This window comes from Pomacea canaliculata, linkage group LG9 (genome assembly GCF_003073045.1).
Source record: "Pomacea canaliculata isolate SZHN2017 linkage group LG9, ASM307304v1, whole genome shotgun sequence".
Taxonomy (NCBI): Eukaryota; Metazoa; Mollusca; class Gastropoda; order Architaenioglossa; family Ampullariidae; genus Pomacea; species Pomacea canaliculata.
This window is the reverse complement of record NC_037598.1, coordinates 13,108,517-13,123,918: the sequence shown is the minus strand read 5'-3', so window position 1 is coordinate 13,123,918 and position 15,402 is coordinate 13,108,517. Positions and strand designations below refer to the sequence as shown.

Sequence of the window (15,402 nt, the reverse complement as noted above, 5' to 3'; positions counted from 1 at the left end):
TATCGCCGGGGAATCGCATACGTAATCTTTGTTTTTTTATAGCACTTATTATTGCTGTATGTAACACAATGAAGAATGTACTGTCCTGCAAACCTAAGAATTAGTTTCCTTTATTGCACTTAGCCCTGTTAAGCAAATAATAATGCTTTTAAGGTAGAGGCAGCTCGCTATTTGTAAGGTAATTTTATTATTTGTAATGATTTTTGCAATACTTTCGTCATGCGCTTGGATTGTCTATGAAAATCCATTCAAAAATTAATCCACTTAATTTTTTTAACCCAGTTATTATGTCCTTTAACATTTCCCTGATAGATCATGTAGCCTTTTCCGAAGAACAGGGCCAGACTAATTTTTCTACTTCCTCTAAACCCCTTGTGAAGCGGTCTGTATCACAAACTAACTAGAAGATTAGTCAATAAGTCAGTGGTGAGTGGTCCACAGGTGTTCATCTTAAAGACATGGCAATATCAGGATCAGATCGTTTCAGAAGTAGGTGCACCCCGCTTCAAGTGTCCCCAGCAGAAGCACACCTTCGGACAAAATCGATACGAAGAAATTTCCTAGAGAGACTAGTTGGTGCTATTGGGATGATTTTCTTCTTGTCACGAAGAGACAATCATCATGCAATCAAAGTTTTATCACACGTGGGTTCATATTTAGTGCTGTCATCACTATATCTTTTTTCAAAGAAAGGAATAAAATAAAAGATAAATTTTCATAGTCATGTGGTAATGAGCTGAAAAATATGTTTTTATTTCCCGTGAGATTGATTTAACGTAAAGAACGACAACAACAATTTCTTTGCCTTGAAGTTCATGCTTTTGTTATACTAATTTCCCACTAGGAATTCATTATAGATGCACATACTCATAGTGTCAAAGGTCGAAGATTCCAACTTTATCATGAAGCAAATACATTGTTCCTCAAAATGAATGCATAAACATCAACACGGTTTTTGCAGCCGTCGAAAATGAAGAGTGCTTATAATGCCTGTTTAGTCAAAAACCTATAAAGTATGGCAAGTAAAGAAACAAAGCACTTAGAACGTTTAGTGATAAAGTACTGATTACGAAAATCGACGCAGCACAAGAGTCCATAACAAGAATAATCGATGCAACAACATCGCAGATCGTGAACATATTTTAAAAACTCGACAACGATTCATTGACATAACACAAAACAGAACAGAGAGCTATTAGACAAAGGGACAATCTACTCTCTAATAGCAATGGCACGGGCAGTATATCATGCTGATTTTGACATGGTATGAGATAAGTGTAGTTTATTCAGACTTTTGAGCGTTTATTTTTTATGTAATGTAATGGGTTCATCACGCAGTACTTTGTTTTTTCTGTTCCAAGTCTCTTGTTGGTACTTTACAGTGGTTAGCAGAATGGACTCGGTGTTCAAGTTCACCCGATAGGAAAAACGTTTACACGTTTCGTGTCCGGGTACAAGGAGATGTGGAGGCGACCGTATTGATCTCGTTCCGGCTCGACAAGGACAGTGTGACCATCACTAGACACAATTCAACAAACAAGGAGAACAACTACGCCCATTTTTTTAAACATAGTGCGAGTCCAAATCTGGGGTATTTATGTTCAGCAAGCAATATATACTAATAGTGGTTATTTGTTCCCTTGAGTACGTAACACTGGTATTTGCCAAGATAATTAACATTTTTTCTAAGTACTGTTTTTTTCAAAATTGTTATCCATTGGTATGCGTATCTATTTTTAATAGCTAAATCTTGTAAATTTTATTTGAAGAAAAAGCCATAATAAAAATAAAAACGTTATATATTTATTTTCATACGTTTCGCCATGAATCCTAGATTAATGTTACTGAGAATAAGAATGTAAATTAACATAATCGTTGATTTTATGGAGAGAAAACTTATGCTTATTTGGGGATTTCTCCTCTCTCTTCTACCAATTCTCATTCTTTTTTCTGTTTTTTTTTTTTTGGGGGATTATCGAAAGTTCTGGAATTTGTCTAACAGATTTAATGTATCGTCCGTTCTATTCATTAAAAAAAAATTGTTAATTTATCTTTCTCAGTGTGTTAAGAATCGGATGGTTGGGAGCAGTGACTGTCAAACTCATGCAGTCAACGTGGTGTTCACAAACGCTAGGTGATGTTACGATAATGGGGAAGACAATTAATGCGATACTCAGTCGTCAATGGTGCTTGTGTTAAAGTGATACCTGTGAACATTTCTTACACATAACTTTTATAATATTATAGTCATCTGAATAAAAGAATAGAAAAAAAAATCGTTTTCTAAGTCTAGTAGGCTGAGTATCAGTATTATAACCGTTGCTTAAAAAACAAGTTGACTTAGATTTTTCTCCTATTTTACAAACCTTGTTGATGGTCGAGTGTTTCAGAGAACTGAAACTTCATAAATAGTTTTAATATGCATATGATTAGCCGTGAGGGAGAGAGAGATAAATATTTCAACGCAATGTGTGTGTGTATGTATTGTTATTCATCTATTTACGAGGAATATTTTTGAGGCACAACTTTGGAAATGAAGTTGTAGATTCGAACAGATTGGCGTGCGGGATACTGGGGAAAGAACTGTGCACGTACCTGTGCAGCAGGCTGTGGCAGTGACATTTGTAGCAGGACTGAGGGGACATGTCAGTGTCGGCCAGGATGGCAGCCTCCTCTGTGTCAACGTAAGAACACACTGACCCCAGGGTCTCACGTTGTTAAATGATGATTTGTCATAACAGCATCTAAGAGAAAACTAATGTTAGAATGTGACATATTAGATGATCTAACAAAGATATTTATGACAGGTTGCTCACCTGGTCACTACAACATGTCAAACGGCTGTCAAAACACCTGTGGTGAAGGATGTCATGACACATGCAGCAGGACTGACGGGACATGTCAGTGTCGCCCAGGATGGCAGCCTCCTCTGTGTCAACGTAAAAACTCCTGACGCTAGAGTTCTGATGTTATTATTTGCTTTAATAATGTTTTTAACTTAGAGAAAATAATGTTCTGACACAAAATATTCTAAAAATGATATTTTATTACAGGTTGTTTAGACGTTACTAGCAGGAGTCTAACGGCTGTGTGAAAACACCTGTGGTGAAGGATGTCACGACACCTGCAGCATAGGACTGACGGGACATGTCAGTGTCACTCTGGATGGGAGCTCTCCTCTGTGTCAACGTAAGAACAACACGTGCAGTGTGGTTTATTTTATAAATAATACAAGCTGCTATAAGAGTGCTTTTACTTAGATATCATTATGTTGTGAGACTGCGATCTATAGATGTTTCACAATGATATGCACGACAGATTGCTCAGTCGGTCCTACAACGTGTAACGACTGTCAAAAGACCTGTGGTGAAGGATGTCATGACACTTGCAGCAGGACTGACGGGACATGTCAGTGTCGGACAGGATGGCAGCCTCCTCTGTGTGAACGTAAGAACTTTCTGACCCCTAGAGGTCTCACGTTGTTAAATGATAAGCTACATAAAGTATCTAGGATAAACTAATATCATGTGACATATAGATGATCTAACATTACATGTTATAACAGATGCTCAGACGGTCATACACAACATGTCTAACGACTGTCACAACACTGTGGTGAAGGATGTACAACACATGTAGCAGACTGACGGGACATGTCAGTGTCGACGAGTAGGATGGCTTATCCTCCTCTGTGTCAACGTAAGAATAAGGTTTATTGAGTGATGTGTCCATCCTCAGCTGACAAAGTGCGCGAATCGGAAAGAGAACGAGATGCAAATGCGAATCACCGACATCTATAAAAGAACAGCTTCCGTCCTTTTCTGTTTTTTATGTAACAAACATATGGTCTGTGACGATTCTACTGTCTTTATCTCTTTCAATAACTTTTGTGTTTGTTCTGGATTACACACGTTCGTGACATATTGAGAGGTGGATGTAGAAAGAATTGTAGAGAAAGATTTTACCAAATATGGAATACGAATCAGAAGTGAAGGCTTTTTAGTATACGTAAATGATGACATCGAATACACTTACATGGGTGTTCTGTTCCCACAAAATAGTGTTTGCCATATTTGAGTTAGGATTTGTTTTATGCTATACGAATATGATCTTAGGTTATTAGTTAGTGAGAAATAATTAGAGTTTCACAATTTTTTTCAAGTGACTGACATGGTAAGAATTTTAAATGTGGTTGAGTGAGCATTTTATCATGTTCCAGATAGTCTATTAATTCAGTTGGTGTGCTGACGTGGTTCGGGTCTGAGTGTACAGAGTGCGGCACTGCCCAACAACAGCGTCTGTGACAACACACCGGGTCTGTCCTCTTGTGATGGAGACTTTGTAGCCCTCTGTGTCTAGATGTGAGTTTTCTTTTAGTTGGTAGTAAGACTGTTAAAACAACACAAATACGACGTCTGAAAACACATAAATATTACGACCACGCTACAGCTACACAACTGCCACTACGTCCTAACATACCGAAAAAGCTCGGCATACAGAACTTTGTTGTAGTAGGCAGGGATAGACTACCTTCTTTATGTCTCCTACTGACGACAATCATTGGCTTATCTAATATCTAGCATTGAATTTTCACTCATTGAAATCAACTTTGTTAGAACTATTATCTTGTCACAAAATTTTGAGAACTTGAAATACCAAGGGACAAGTAAAACAATTTTAAAATATTGCATCTGCACGAGCCAGTAACTGTTTTTTTCCAACGACAGGAAAAATCGCACATTTCTACTTACTGCTCGTTTGTGCGTATGTGTGTGTGTGTTTGTGTGTGTGTGTTTTACTTTGCTATGTTTAGAAAAGATGCCACATTATGGTGACAAGGAGACTGTCAGTTTGGCGGGTCCTGTGGCTGGTGCAGCAGTTGGCTGTAGTATTGTCTTTCTTATTATAGGAATCCTCATTGGTCTGTGAGTTAATCGTTCAGAGAAAACCTTTTTTTTTTTTCTTCACTTTTCCTGCTCTCATGCTCTTTTCCACTCAGACATTTTCTTTCGCAATCTGCTCATTGAATGTCACATCAACATCCTTTCCCTTCATACCCTCCTTTATTTTTCTGTCTTCCTGTCTGTAATTCTGTTCCCGATTCTAGTGACATGGACTATTTAAATATATAATTTTAAGACTGGTGTCATATAGACTTCTTTCTTTAGTGATTAGGCAAGGCATAGCACATGATAATTTATCTCCAGCTGTGGGTGAATATTATACGTTTTCGAGAAACACTCATGTAAACACTGTCATGCATTCAACGACAACCACCGAAGCCCGGTAAGCACACGAGTAGCTGGTCAACGTTTTCCTTACTGAGGAATATACGAAAGACATTATTTTAAGTTTTTTTTTATGTTTCTCCAATTGGCGGTTAAGATCTTTCTTCTAAAAAGTTGCAAGATGTTATTTTTACATAATCATACACAGGTATATTATAACGAAGTATTATAAAATTTATTTTATTTTTATTGAAATTAAACTTTGAGAGTTTATTGTTTTAGGTGGCTGAGAAGATCAAGATCCAAGCAAAACACCGAACATCTCAGTTCACCTAATGAAACCTCCATGACTTGTGACACAGGTAATGTCTCCTGATCACATTATGTCACAATCACTATAGCATCATATATTACAGTGCAAGTAATAAACTTTCGTGTTTGTCTGTTATGTAGCTGTTAGCCCTTTAGTTCAATCTTTGAAAATTTGTAACTAGTAAAATAATGATAAAAAGTGATGCAAAAAAAGCCAAAATTATTCGGAGTCACCGTTTCCTTCAATATTGCGACTGTTTTTTATTCTCGGAAAGTATGATTCTTAATAAAATGTATTTTTTCACAACTGCTTAGATTAGATAAAGATATAAATTCCCGTTTTATCTGTATTGCAAAAACACAATTTCTTCATTTTAAAATATTATAAAAAACAATTTTTAACATTAAACTTCTTTGTCTATTTACAGTCTTCCATATAATTATTTAAACAATAACATTTTTTTTTATCACCGATCTGTAGCCATATTATCAATACCGTGCATATGAGCTTAAAAAGGCGCAATGATGATGTTAGTTCATGTAGTTTTTTCGCCCTTGACATGTCCAGCAGAACAACCAGGCTCTACATCTCTGAAAGACACATCGGACTACAGCAACAACGTCTATGACGCACTCGACCCTCGTGACGAGAACATCGCAACCTACACTTCTCTCCGCATCCAGACTAGCAGCAAGGGAACCTAGAAGCCTGCTTCTTACATCAATACGTGTCCAGTGAAACAAACAAATTAAATTCGACTTACAATTTCTGTGAAATATTCAATAATTTGTAAATATAAACAAGAGCATGCACGCCACCCACTAGCGTTTCAGTTTTGTAATAAACTGACTCGAACAGTTGACACACTTCACTTTTACCTTACAGTTATAGTTTACTGCGGAGTAAACATGTTGTTTTCCTTACATGTATCGAACAGTTTACCTTCTTTTACAAAAACCGAAAGAGCTGAGCGGAATCATGAGATTCTTGAATAAATTTGCTCTATTACATGCACCTGATGCTCCCGGTAAGGGGAAAAAAAACAACTCAGTCAAGGGAAGTAACTCCTACCTTGTAGCAGACGACAACAATAGATTGGTCTACGACGTCAGACACTACACTTACCCAGTTTTGTGTCTGTTCTTCGCCCAAATTTGAAGGGGTCCCCTGGGATCCCATTGACGAAAATTGAAGGGGTCCTCCGAACTTTTAATGCGGACTGTACGCAATTTTTTGCATAAGCAGAAGCCCTGAATTTTATGTCTTGATAATAATCCAACCAACTGTTTGAATGCAACATATTATTTAGTAACAAATATTTAAAATTTGTAAATGTCAATCGCAAAATTATCTGCGTTATTTCATAGTAATACAAAGAGTAATCCGTGTATGAAATGTATGGTTCCCATAGACTTAAACATTAAAAAAGAAATTCCTAATACTTGTGTACAGAGCAACCTGAGTTTTTTGCGTTTTTGCAGATATCGGTGGAGATAGGCGATAAAAACCTGACCTGTAATTATCAGACTCCAAGACCCATCCGTTAATTAATTATCCGCAAAGAAATTACGGGATTAACGAGCGCCGAAAACGGTGTAGTACGTCACGCGAACAGCTTACTACGTCACGTTAGTGCACCATTCCCATATTGCCAGTAGTCAACACAAATCACAGCGACAGTTGAGGTTATTCCGACGTTGAAAGTCTGAATTCTTCGTGCCAAAGTATTTTTTTTTCTCGTCATTTATGACTCGGAAGCCGTTTAATGTAGTCCGCTATCAGGAGACACACGTCACCCATTCACATCACTTGTCTCAACACGCGAGCACCCTACATCTCCTGCTATCCCCCTTCCCTGCACCAAACGGACCTGTCAACTCAGTGAAGAACATCAAGACTTCAGCATGTCGGAGTGTCAGTGAATATTTTTCTGGTTTTGCATCTTATCTCCGCACCTGTTGGGTGTGGGCACAAGGATGATCGAAACAAGCGTCGACTCTAGTGACATCCCACCTTGCCCTTGTGTAGCCCTATCCGTCCCGTGAGCCCCAAAGCTCTGACCCTCGCGAAGCTCAGGGCACTTCTTGTCCCGCTTTTCCTACTCACAGGGTCTTCGCAGGTCTCTTCTTCTTTGTTTAGAACATGATATGTTCGAAAGTTTTTTGGGAATGAGATTTTAAGAAACCTTAGATAATAGTGGGACTTGGAGGAGGGAGTTAACCCTAACCCCTGGTGCTAGGTGTATCTCATTTTCATCTGAATTTTCGTCGTGGTTCTCTTCGTCGTCATCTTTTTCCTCTTCTCTCTTGTTGGTTTTTGTAAAATGTCTGTTCATTTGTCTGCCTCTTCACACTGTCCTAAAGCATCGTCAGTGCGTGGTCACGTGACCCGGCTGTGCTTCTGGGTGCGATCAAGCTTTCCCCTGGAGCTGCAAGTTTGCAAACCCGTCAGTAGGAGCCACGACAAACGGTCGGGTTTCGAACCTGCAAAAGTTCCCACCTTTTATGTACCTGACGGGCCGGAGGAGAGGTGGCCTCAGCGCCGCACAGGGCCAGAAGGCAAGTTAGAGCAGGAACCTGGAGAACTTGATAAATCACTTACCAGAACTACCAGGCAGTGTGTTTGGGCGTTGTGTCCCCCTTTGTCACCCCTCCGTTTTAGATTTTTTTCATCTTCGTCTATCACCTGTGCATGGCGCAGTTTTTTTTTTCTAAATGTGGGTGTGCATGCTTGTATAATGTTGTTGTTCTATTACTATTGTTTTTTGTGTGTAATAAATGTGTTGTTTTGTAAAGCTCATTTGGTTGTTGTTGCTGTCTGCTGTGGTATGATTGGAACATCGTGTACCATGGCTGAGCGAATGGCTGTGTTTGCGATGTTTGAGCGGTTGCGACACAGCCAGTGTAAGTGTTTGAGTATTTGATAATTTTGCGTGTCATCTACTCAATAAGGTTGACACAGATAACAAAGCAGTCATCAAGTACGAATTAAGTGTTTTAATTGTTGGTAACCTTTCCCACCGTTTGTGACAGTAGCGGTTTGTTCTTAAAGCAAAATAATATGGTGACGATAACTTAATAAACTGCTTGTTACTATTGTCGGTTTTAACGTGAAGACATAGGTTCAATAATTTGCTTAATTAGAACTTAGAAGTGCTTACTGAACGTCAATTATTTTGTCACAACATGTTTTACACAGCTGGCAATAAGTCATAAAGATGACCTCAGGGCTGAAGCGCAAAGCCCCTTCGAGAGTGAGGCCTGGGGACGGGGGGGCCGCACCATTTGCCACCCCTAACGCCGCCGCTGCGCATTCTTACCTATGTGTTCACAGCAGAGCCACGGACTCACGCACTGAGAGAGCTACATAAAACTTGTTGTCTGTTTACACACGGCTTCTGTTTCCCTGTTGACTAGACTAACATAATGTACGAGGAAGTTTAAATATAGGTCGTGTGTAGGTAAGATGGCAGGTTGTGTGTGGACGTGGTTTGTTGCCCTGTGTGTATTTGCTGATATCTTCCTGTTAACCCCTGCACAGCTGGATCATATGAGTGAGTATTGTCTTGCCAGTATTTTAGGATACATTATCTCGCAGTGTTACAATGGCTTTATCTCTCAGTAGACAAAATCTCGTGACTCACGAAACATATTTCATGAGCAGTTAAACAAGATATCGCCCGAGTTTCGCAAACGCTGTTACTGTAATGCTCTAAGAAGACTTCAAATGCGAACGGCTGGTACCTCATATCTTTAGTATCATCTCGACCGTTATGACAGTTACTTCATATTTTGTACGAAACATCTGAGCCTGAAAGTTTGCGGTGTGAAATAAATCATATGCATTAAAACTGGAACATTTAGTACACAAACTCATAAATAATATGTTACTTCACACTTAATAACATGTATACTCAAGCTAAATAAGATAGAGATGTAAAATAATGTGACAGTTTGATCCAGCAATCAGAAAGCAAATGATACCCTTAATGATCGTCATTCGACGTAAATATAGACGTTGATAAACGGCTGAAAGAAAATTTATTGATTTTATGGAGTAAAGGTCATACTAAATAATGATAACATGTTCTACTAGCTTACCTGGCCGAGGTCACTAGCAATTATTTAAGAACTCAAAAGGCTGCTTACAGTGTATTTTGCTGACATTTTATATTTACTTTGAACGTCTGTAACCTTAATAAAAGTATCAGTATTCTTATGTGCTATCTGTTAATCTTATTATTGTGGAATTCTATTAATTTTTTTTTTCTATAGTCCGATGATGCCTTCTTTAATAGTTGTTAGTAGTCGTTAGAAAATGTGTGAAGTACATTTTAACATCTGATAAGTCAGAGGCCTGCATGCCTTTCAGAAAAGTCAAACTTTCTGTTACAGGGAACATCGCTGTCAACAAACCGTGCAGTATTAGTTCCCGGTATTCAGAGAACAACAATGTATCTGGAGACTGCTCTGCTGCTATCAATGGAAATACAGACACACATTTCGACATCACAGCAACACCACCCAACTGTATTCACACTGCAGTAGGTGACTACAATCCTCCACTGAAACAAATAATTTAAGTTCGACTTAGAAGCAATTTCTGTTAAATATTCAATAATTTGTAAATATAAACAACAGTATACACGCCACCCATTTTCGCTGGAAAGGTGCACATCCCTAGAGTTCCAGATTCGTAATGAACTGACTGGAGCAGTTGACACATTTCATTTTTACCTTACAATTATAGTTTACTGCGGAGTAAACATGTTGTTTTCCTTACATGTATCTAACAGTTTACCGTCATTTACAAAAACCGAAAGAGCTGTGCGGAATCATGAGATGATAATGATGATGAAGACAATAATGATGACGACAATGATGCTGATGATGACGATGGAGATGATGATGACTACTAGTACTAATAATGAGTAATCTAGAGAATATGAAGAAATGTTATCACATGAAACTGCAAGCAGGTGATCATCCTTTCAGTTTATTTAATCCATATCAAGGTCGCTGCCGCAGCGAGTGAAACATGGCGGAGTGGACTGCAGCCAATATATCCAACAGTTCGCACTTTCAATAACATTAGATACAATTCTGTTGCAAACCAGACGAGTAAGAAAACGCAGCAAAAGCACTTGTAGACATGAAGGTCCAACACTTTTATCCAGAGTGAAGCATGACCACAAAACAAATATAATCAAGGGGAGCTGATCCCCTCAGCCTGTTAGGCGAAGGGACACAACTCTCCATTGTAATCTGTTATATTTTTTCATCAGGAACATAATTAAATGTCACGAAAATGGACTTTTCCCTGCTGTTCAATAGATCGTCTTCCTAATTGAAATGGTCAATAACTTATATATTTATATTGCACTTCGTTTTATATAATAATAATTTAAACATTTAAGGTCATTATGTCATATGTAATTATTTGATTCTAATCGAACTAATAATTTGAAAAAAAGTTGTCTAATTCAATTTATTTTGTTACTAATCTTTGAAAATAAGGCCCCTATAAGTGATATTTTATGTCTTGATAATAATCCAACCAACTGTTTGAATGCAACATATTATTTACAAACAAATCTTTAAAATTTGTAAAAGTTAATCGCAAAATTATCTGCGTTATTTCATAGTAATACAAAGAGTAATACGTGCATGAAATTTATGCTTCCCATAGACTTAAACATTAAAATAAGAAATTCCTAATACTTATGGTATATATATTTGTCTGTTAAAGACCAACCTGAGCGGTTTGCGTTTTTTGCAGATATCGGTAGATATAACCAATATAAACCTAACCTGTAATTTTCAGTCTCCAAGACCCATCTGTTAAGTAATTGTCCGCAAACAAATTACGGGATTGGCATCTGTGATTATCGAGCCGGATAACAGTTTAGTACGTCACGCGAACAGCTTTCTACGTCACGTTAGTGCACCATTCACAATATTGTCAGCAGTCAACACCAATCACAGCGACAGTTGAGGTTATTGGGACGTTGAAAGTCTGAATTCTTCGTGCCAAAGTATTTTTTTCTCGTCCTTCATGACCCCGAAGCCGTTTAATGTAGTCCGCTATCAGGAGACACACGTCACACATTCACATCACTTGTCTCAACATGAGAACACCCTTCGTCTCCTTCCCTGCACCAATCGGACCTGTCAACTCAGGAAAGAGCATCAAGAGTTCAGCATGTCGAGTGTCAGCGATTATTTTTCTGGTTTTGCATCTTATCTCCGCACAAACAAGCGTCGACTCTAATGACATCCCACCTTGCCCTTGTGTAGCCCTATCCGTCCCGTGAGCCCCAAGATGTAGCCCCAAGGCCCCGACCTTCGCAAAGTCCACGGCACTTCGCAGGTCTCTTCTTCTTTGCTTAGAATATGATATGTTCGAAAGTTTTTTGGGAGAGAGATTTTAAGAAACCTTAGATAATAGTGGGACTTGGAGGAGGAAGTTAAACCTAAACCATGGTGCTCCATATGTATCTACTGGCTCCTCATTTTCATCTGAATTTTCGTCGTGGTTTTCCTCTTCTCTCTTGTTGGTTTTTGTAAAATGTCTCTTCATTTGTCTGCCTCTTCACACTGTCCTAAGGCATCGTAAGCGAGTGGACACATCACCCGGGCGTGCTTCTGGATGCGACCAATCTTTCCTCTGGAGCTGCGAGTGTGCAAACCCGTTATTAGGAGCCCACGACCAACGGTCCCTCCTTTTGTGTACCTGACGGGCCGGAGATGTGGCCTCAGCGCCGCACGGGGTTAGAGGGCAAGATACGATGGGACCTGGAGAACTTGATAAATCGCTTCCCCAAAGCTACCCGGCAATGTGTTTGGGCGTTGTGTCTCCTTTGACACCTCTCCCTTTTAGATTTTTAAAATCTTTGTCTGTCACTTGTGGATGAGGCAGTTTGGTTTTTTTTCTAAATGTGGATGTGCATGTGTCTGTAAATTTTTTTCTATTAATATTGTTTTTTGTGCGTAATAAATTTGTTGTTTTGTAACGGTCATTTCGTTGTTGTTGTCTGCGGTGGTATGATTGGAACATCGTGTACCATGGCTGAGCGAGTGGTTGTGTGTTTGCTCTGTTTGAGTGGTTGCGACACAGCAAGTGTAAGTGCTCGACTATTTGACAATTTCTACTCAATAAGGTGGACACAGGTAAAGAAGCAGACATAATGTTGACAATAACATTGTAGTTTAAAGAGCATTCATCGCAAAATTAATTAGCACCGCATATATTTTGTCATTTAAGTAGGAAAATATTTTAAAATAGCCCTAACCGTGACATCTAACGTCTATGTATTATCACTTCAGGACTAAATTTATAATTACTATCACCTACTCATTAACCTTGTTTCTACTGCAGGAATAGTTTACACGTCTTGTGGATGCATGCATACCTGTGTTCACATCAGAGCCACGGACTCATGCACTGAGAGAGCTAAAGAAAACTTGTTGTCTGTTTACACACGACTACCCCTAGAGTACGAGGAAGTTTAAATATAGGTCGGGTGTTTGTAAGATGGCAGGTTGTGGGTGGATGTGGTTTGTGACACTGTGTGTATTTGCTGATATCTTGTTGTTAACCAATGCACAGCTGGATCATATGAGTGAGTATTGTCTTGCCAGTATTTTAGGATACATTTTCTCGCAATGTTACAATGGCTTATCTCTCAGTAGACAAAATCTCGTGACTCACGATTCATATTTTACCTGTCATGAGCAGTTAAACAAGATAACGCCCGATTCCACAAATTATCGTTATTACCGTAATGCACTGATAAGACTTCAAATATTTAATTTAATTTACAATCTTTTGAGTTCTTAAATAATTGCTAGTAACCTCTACCCTCTACCAGGTAAGCTAGTGGAACATGATATCCTTATCTAGTATGACCTTTACTCCACAAAATCATTAAATATTTTCTGTCAGCAGATTCAGTATTAACATCTTTATTTACATCCAATGACGATCATTAAAGGATATCATTTGACTTCCGATTGCTGGATCAAACCGCCACATTATTTTCAATCCATAGCTAATTCAGCTAGAGTGTTATTAAGTGTGTTGGTGTTTTCAATGCATCAGATTTACTTCACACCACAAAAACTTTCAGGTTCAGCTGTTTCGTAGAAAATATGAAGTAACTGCCATAACGGTCGTATTTATTTAAGAACTCAAAAGGTTGTAAAGAGTGTACAGGTAGTCCTCGACTTACGACGGGGATCCGTTCTTAACGCGGCGTCGTAAACCGAATTTCGACGTAAGTCGGATCATACGTTCATACTGTACTGTACCATAATAACAGTACAGTACTGCAAACACTTAGCCTATCCAAACACCTATCCTAACACAGTACCCTACATAATTATCAATAAACATAAGTACAGTAAAATATTGTAGTACAGTACGTTTAATAATGAAATACTGTACTGTAAGTGCTGTAACAGTAATAAACAGTGTTAGGTTAGGCAGACGTTTCCAAAACAAGCCTGTCTCATCCACGTTGAACACTTGTTGAGCACAGTAACCACACTCCTCAATTATCTTAGCCAATTCATTAGGAAACTCAGTTGCTGCTTTCTCATCAGCACTAGCAGCTTCACCTTGCCCTTTAATGTTATGGAAATGGGCCCGATCCTTAAACCTCATAAACCAACCCCTACTCGCCACAAATTCTTCACTTTCACTTCCTTCCCCCTTTTCTCTTTTCAACGCCTCAAACAGTCGCCTAGCCTTCTCCTGAATAACCATAAAACTCACAGGGATACGGCATTGATTTTTGTCTTCCAACCAATGCGCCATCAATCTTTCCATCTCAATAATAAGCCCACTACGTTGCTTTGTTATCACTGTCGCTGTAAGTGGGAATGAGTGTCGTAACCACGAAACGACGTAACTCGAGACCGTCGTAACCCGAGGACTACCTGTATTTTGCTTTCATTTTATGTTTTCTTTTAAAGTCTGTAAACTTAATGAAAGTATCCGTATTCTTATGGGCTGTTTGTTAATCCTATTATTGTAGAGGTCTTTTTTAGGCCGTAAAATAATAACTATTATTCCTCTAGAGTCCGATAATGGCTTGTTTAATAGTTGTTAGTATTCGTTAGAAAATATGTGAAGTACATTTTAACATATGATAAGTCAAAGACGAGCATACCTTTGGGAAAAGTCCTATTTTCTGTTACAGGGAACATCGCTGTCAACAAATCGTGCAGTATTAGTTCCCGGTATTCAGAGAACAACAGATCATCCGGAGACTGCTCTGCCGCTATCAATGGAAACACTGACACACATTTCGACATCAGGGCAGTACCACCCAACTGTATCCACACTGCAACAAACGACAACAATCCTTTGTGGCGGGTGGACCTGGGGCAAAACTTTTCTTTGCACGCAATCATCATCTATGGACGCAGAGACAGTGAGTAAAAAAATGAATGAAATGAGTTTAATTTTGATTTCCAAAATACGTTGTACCCACAGTCTATCGTTCAATTTTGCATAATTGAACACTTGCTTTTTAAAAGCCTGATGCATCACCATATAAACATGCAGCACAACATAGAGAAAGTCTTATCCTGCTTTACTCTTTTGACTTAAACCTTTTACGGTTAAAGAATGTTCTGTCCCTGAAGCCTGAGAGAATCGTTTCCCTTACTCGTATCTAGCTCCGTCATAAAATATTAATGAGTTAAATAAAGGTAGAGGCAGCCTCGGTATTTGTTAGGCAACGTTTGCCATTACTTCGTCATGCGCTGGATGTCTAGAGAATCCCTTCAAGTGATAACAAAATTATCCAGTTAAATATGTTTACCTTTCTCGTATGTCTTTACCTTTTCTGATAGA

General features: G+C 38.6%; 2 protein-coding genes across 3 annotated transcripts in view; both read left to right on the top strand.

Annotated features, from left to right (window-relative positions):
• Nucleotides 1-6,300, top strand: part of LOC112572689 (multiple epidermal growth factor-like domains protein 11) — a 55,552-nt gene extending 49,252 nt beyond the window's left edge. Inside the window, exons 7-9 of the mRNA XM_025252497.1 lie at nt 4,814-4,925; nt 5,511-5,590; nt 6,109-6,300. Of these exons, the coding sequence (XP_025108282.1) occupies nt 4,814-4,925; nt 5,511-5,590; nt 6,109-6,245 (329 nt within the window). The 3' untranslated portion in view covers nt 6,246-6,300. The remainder of the gene's footprint in view (nt 1-4,813; nt 4,926-5,510; nt 5,591-6,108) is intronic.
• Nucleotides 1-15,402, top strand: part of LOC112572661 (receptor-type tyrosine-protein phosphatase kappa-like) — a 503,329-nt gene that overhangs the window by 13,806 nt on the left and 474,121 nt on the right. The gene's annotated exons all lie outside the window — the stretch shown is intronic.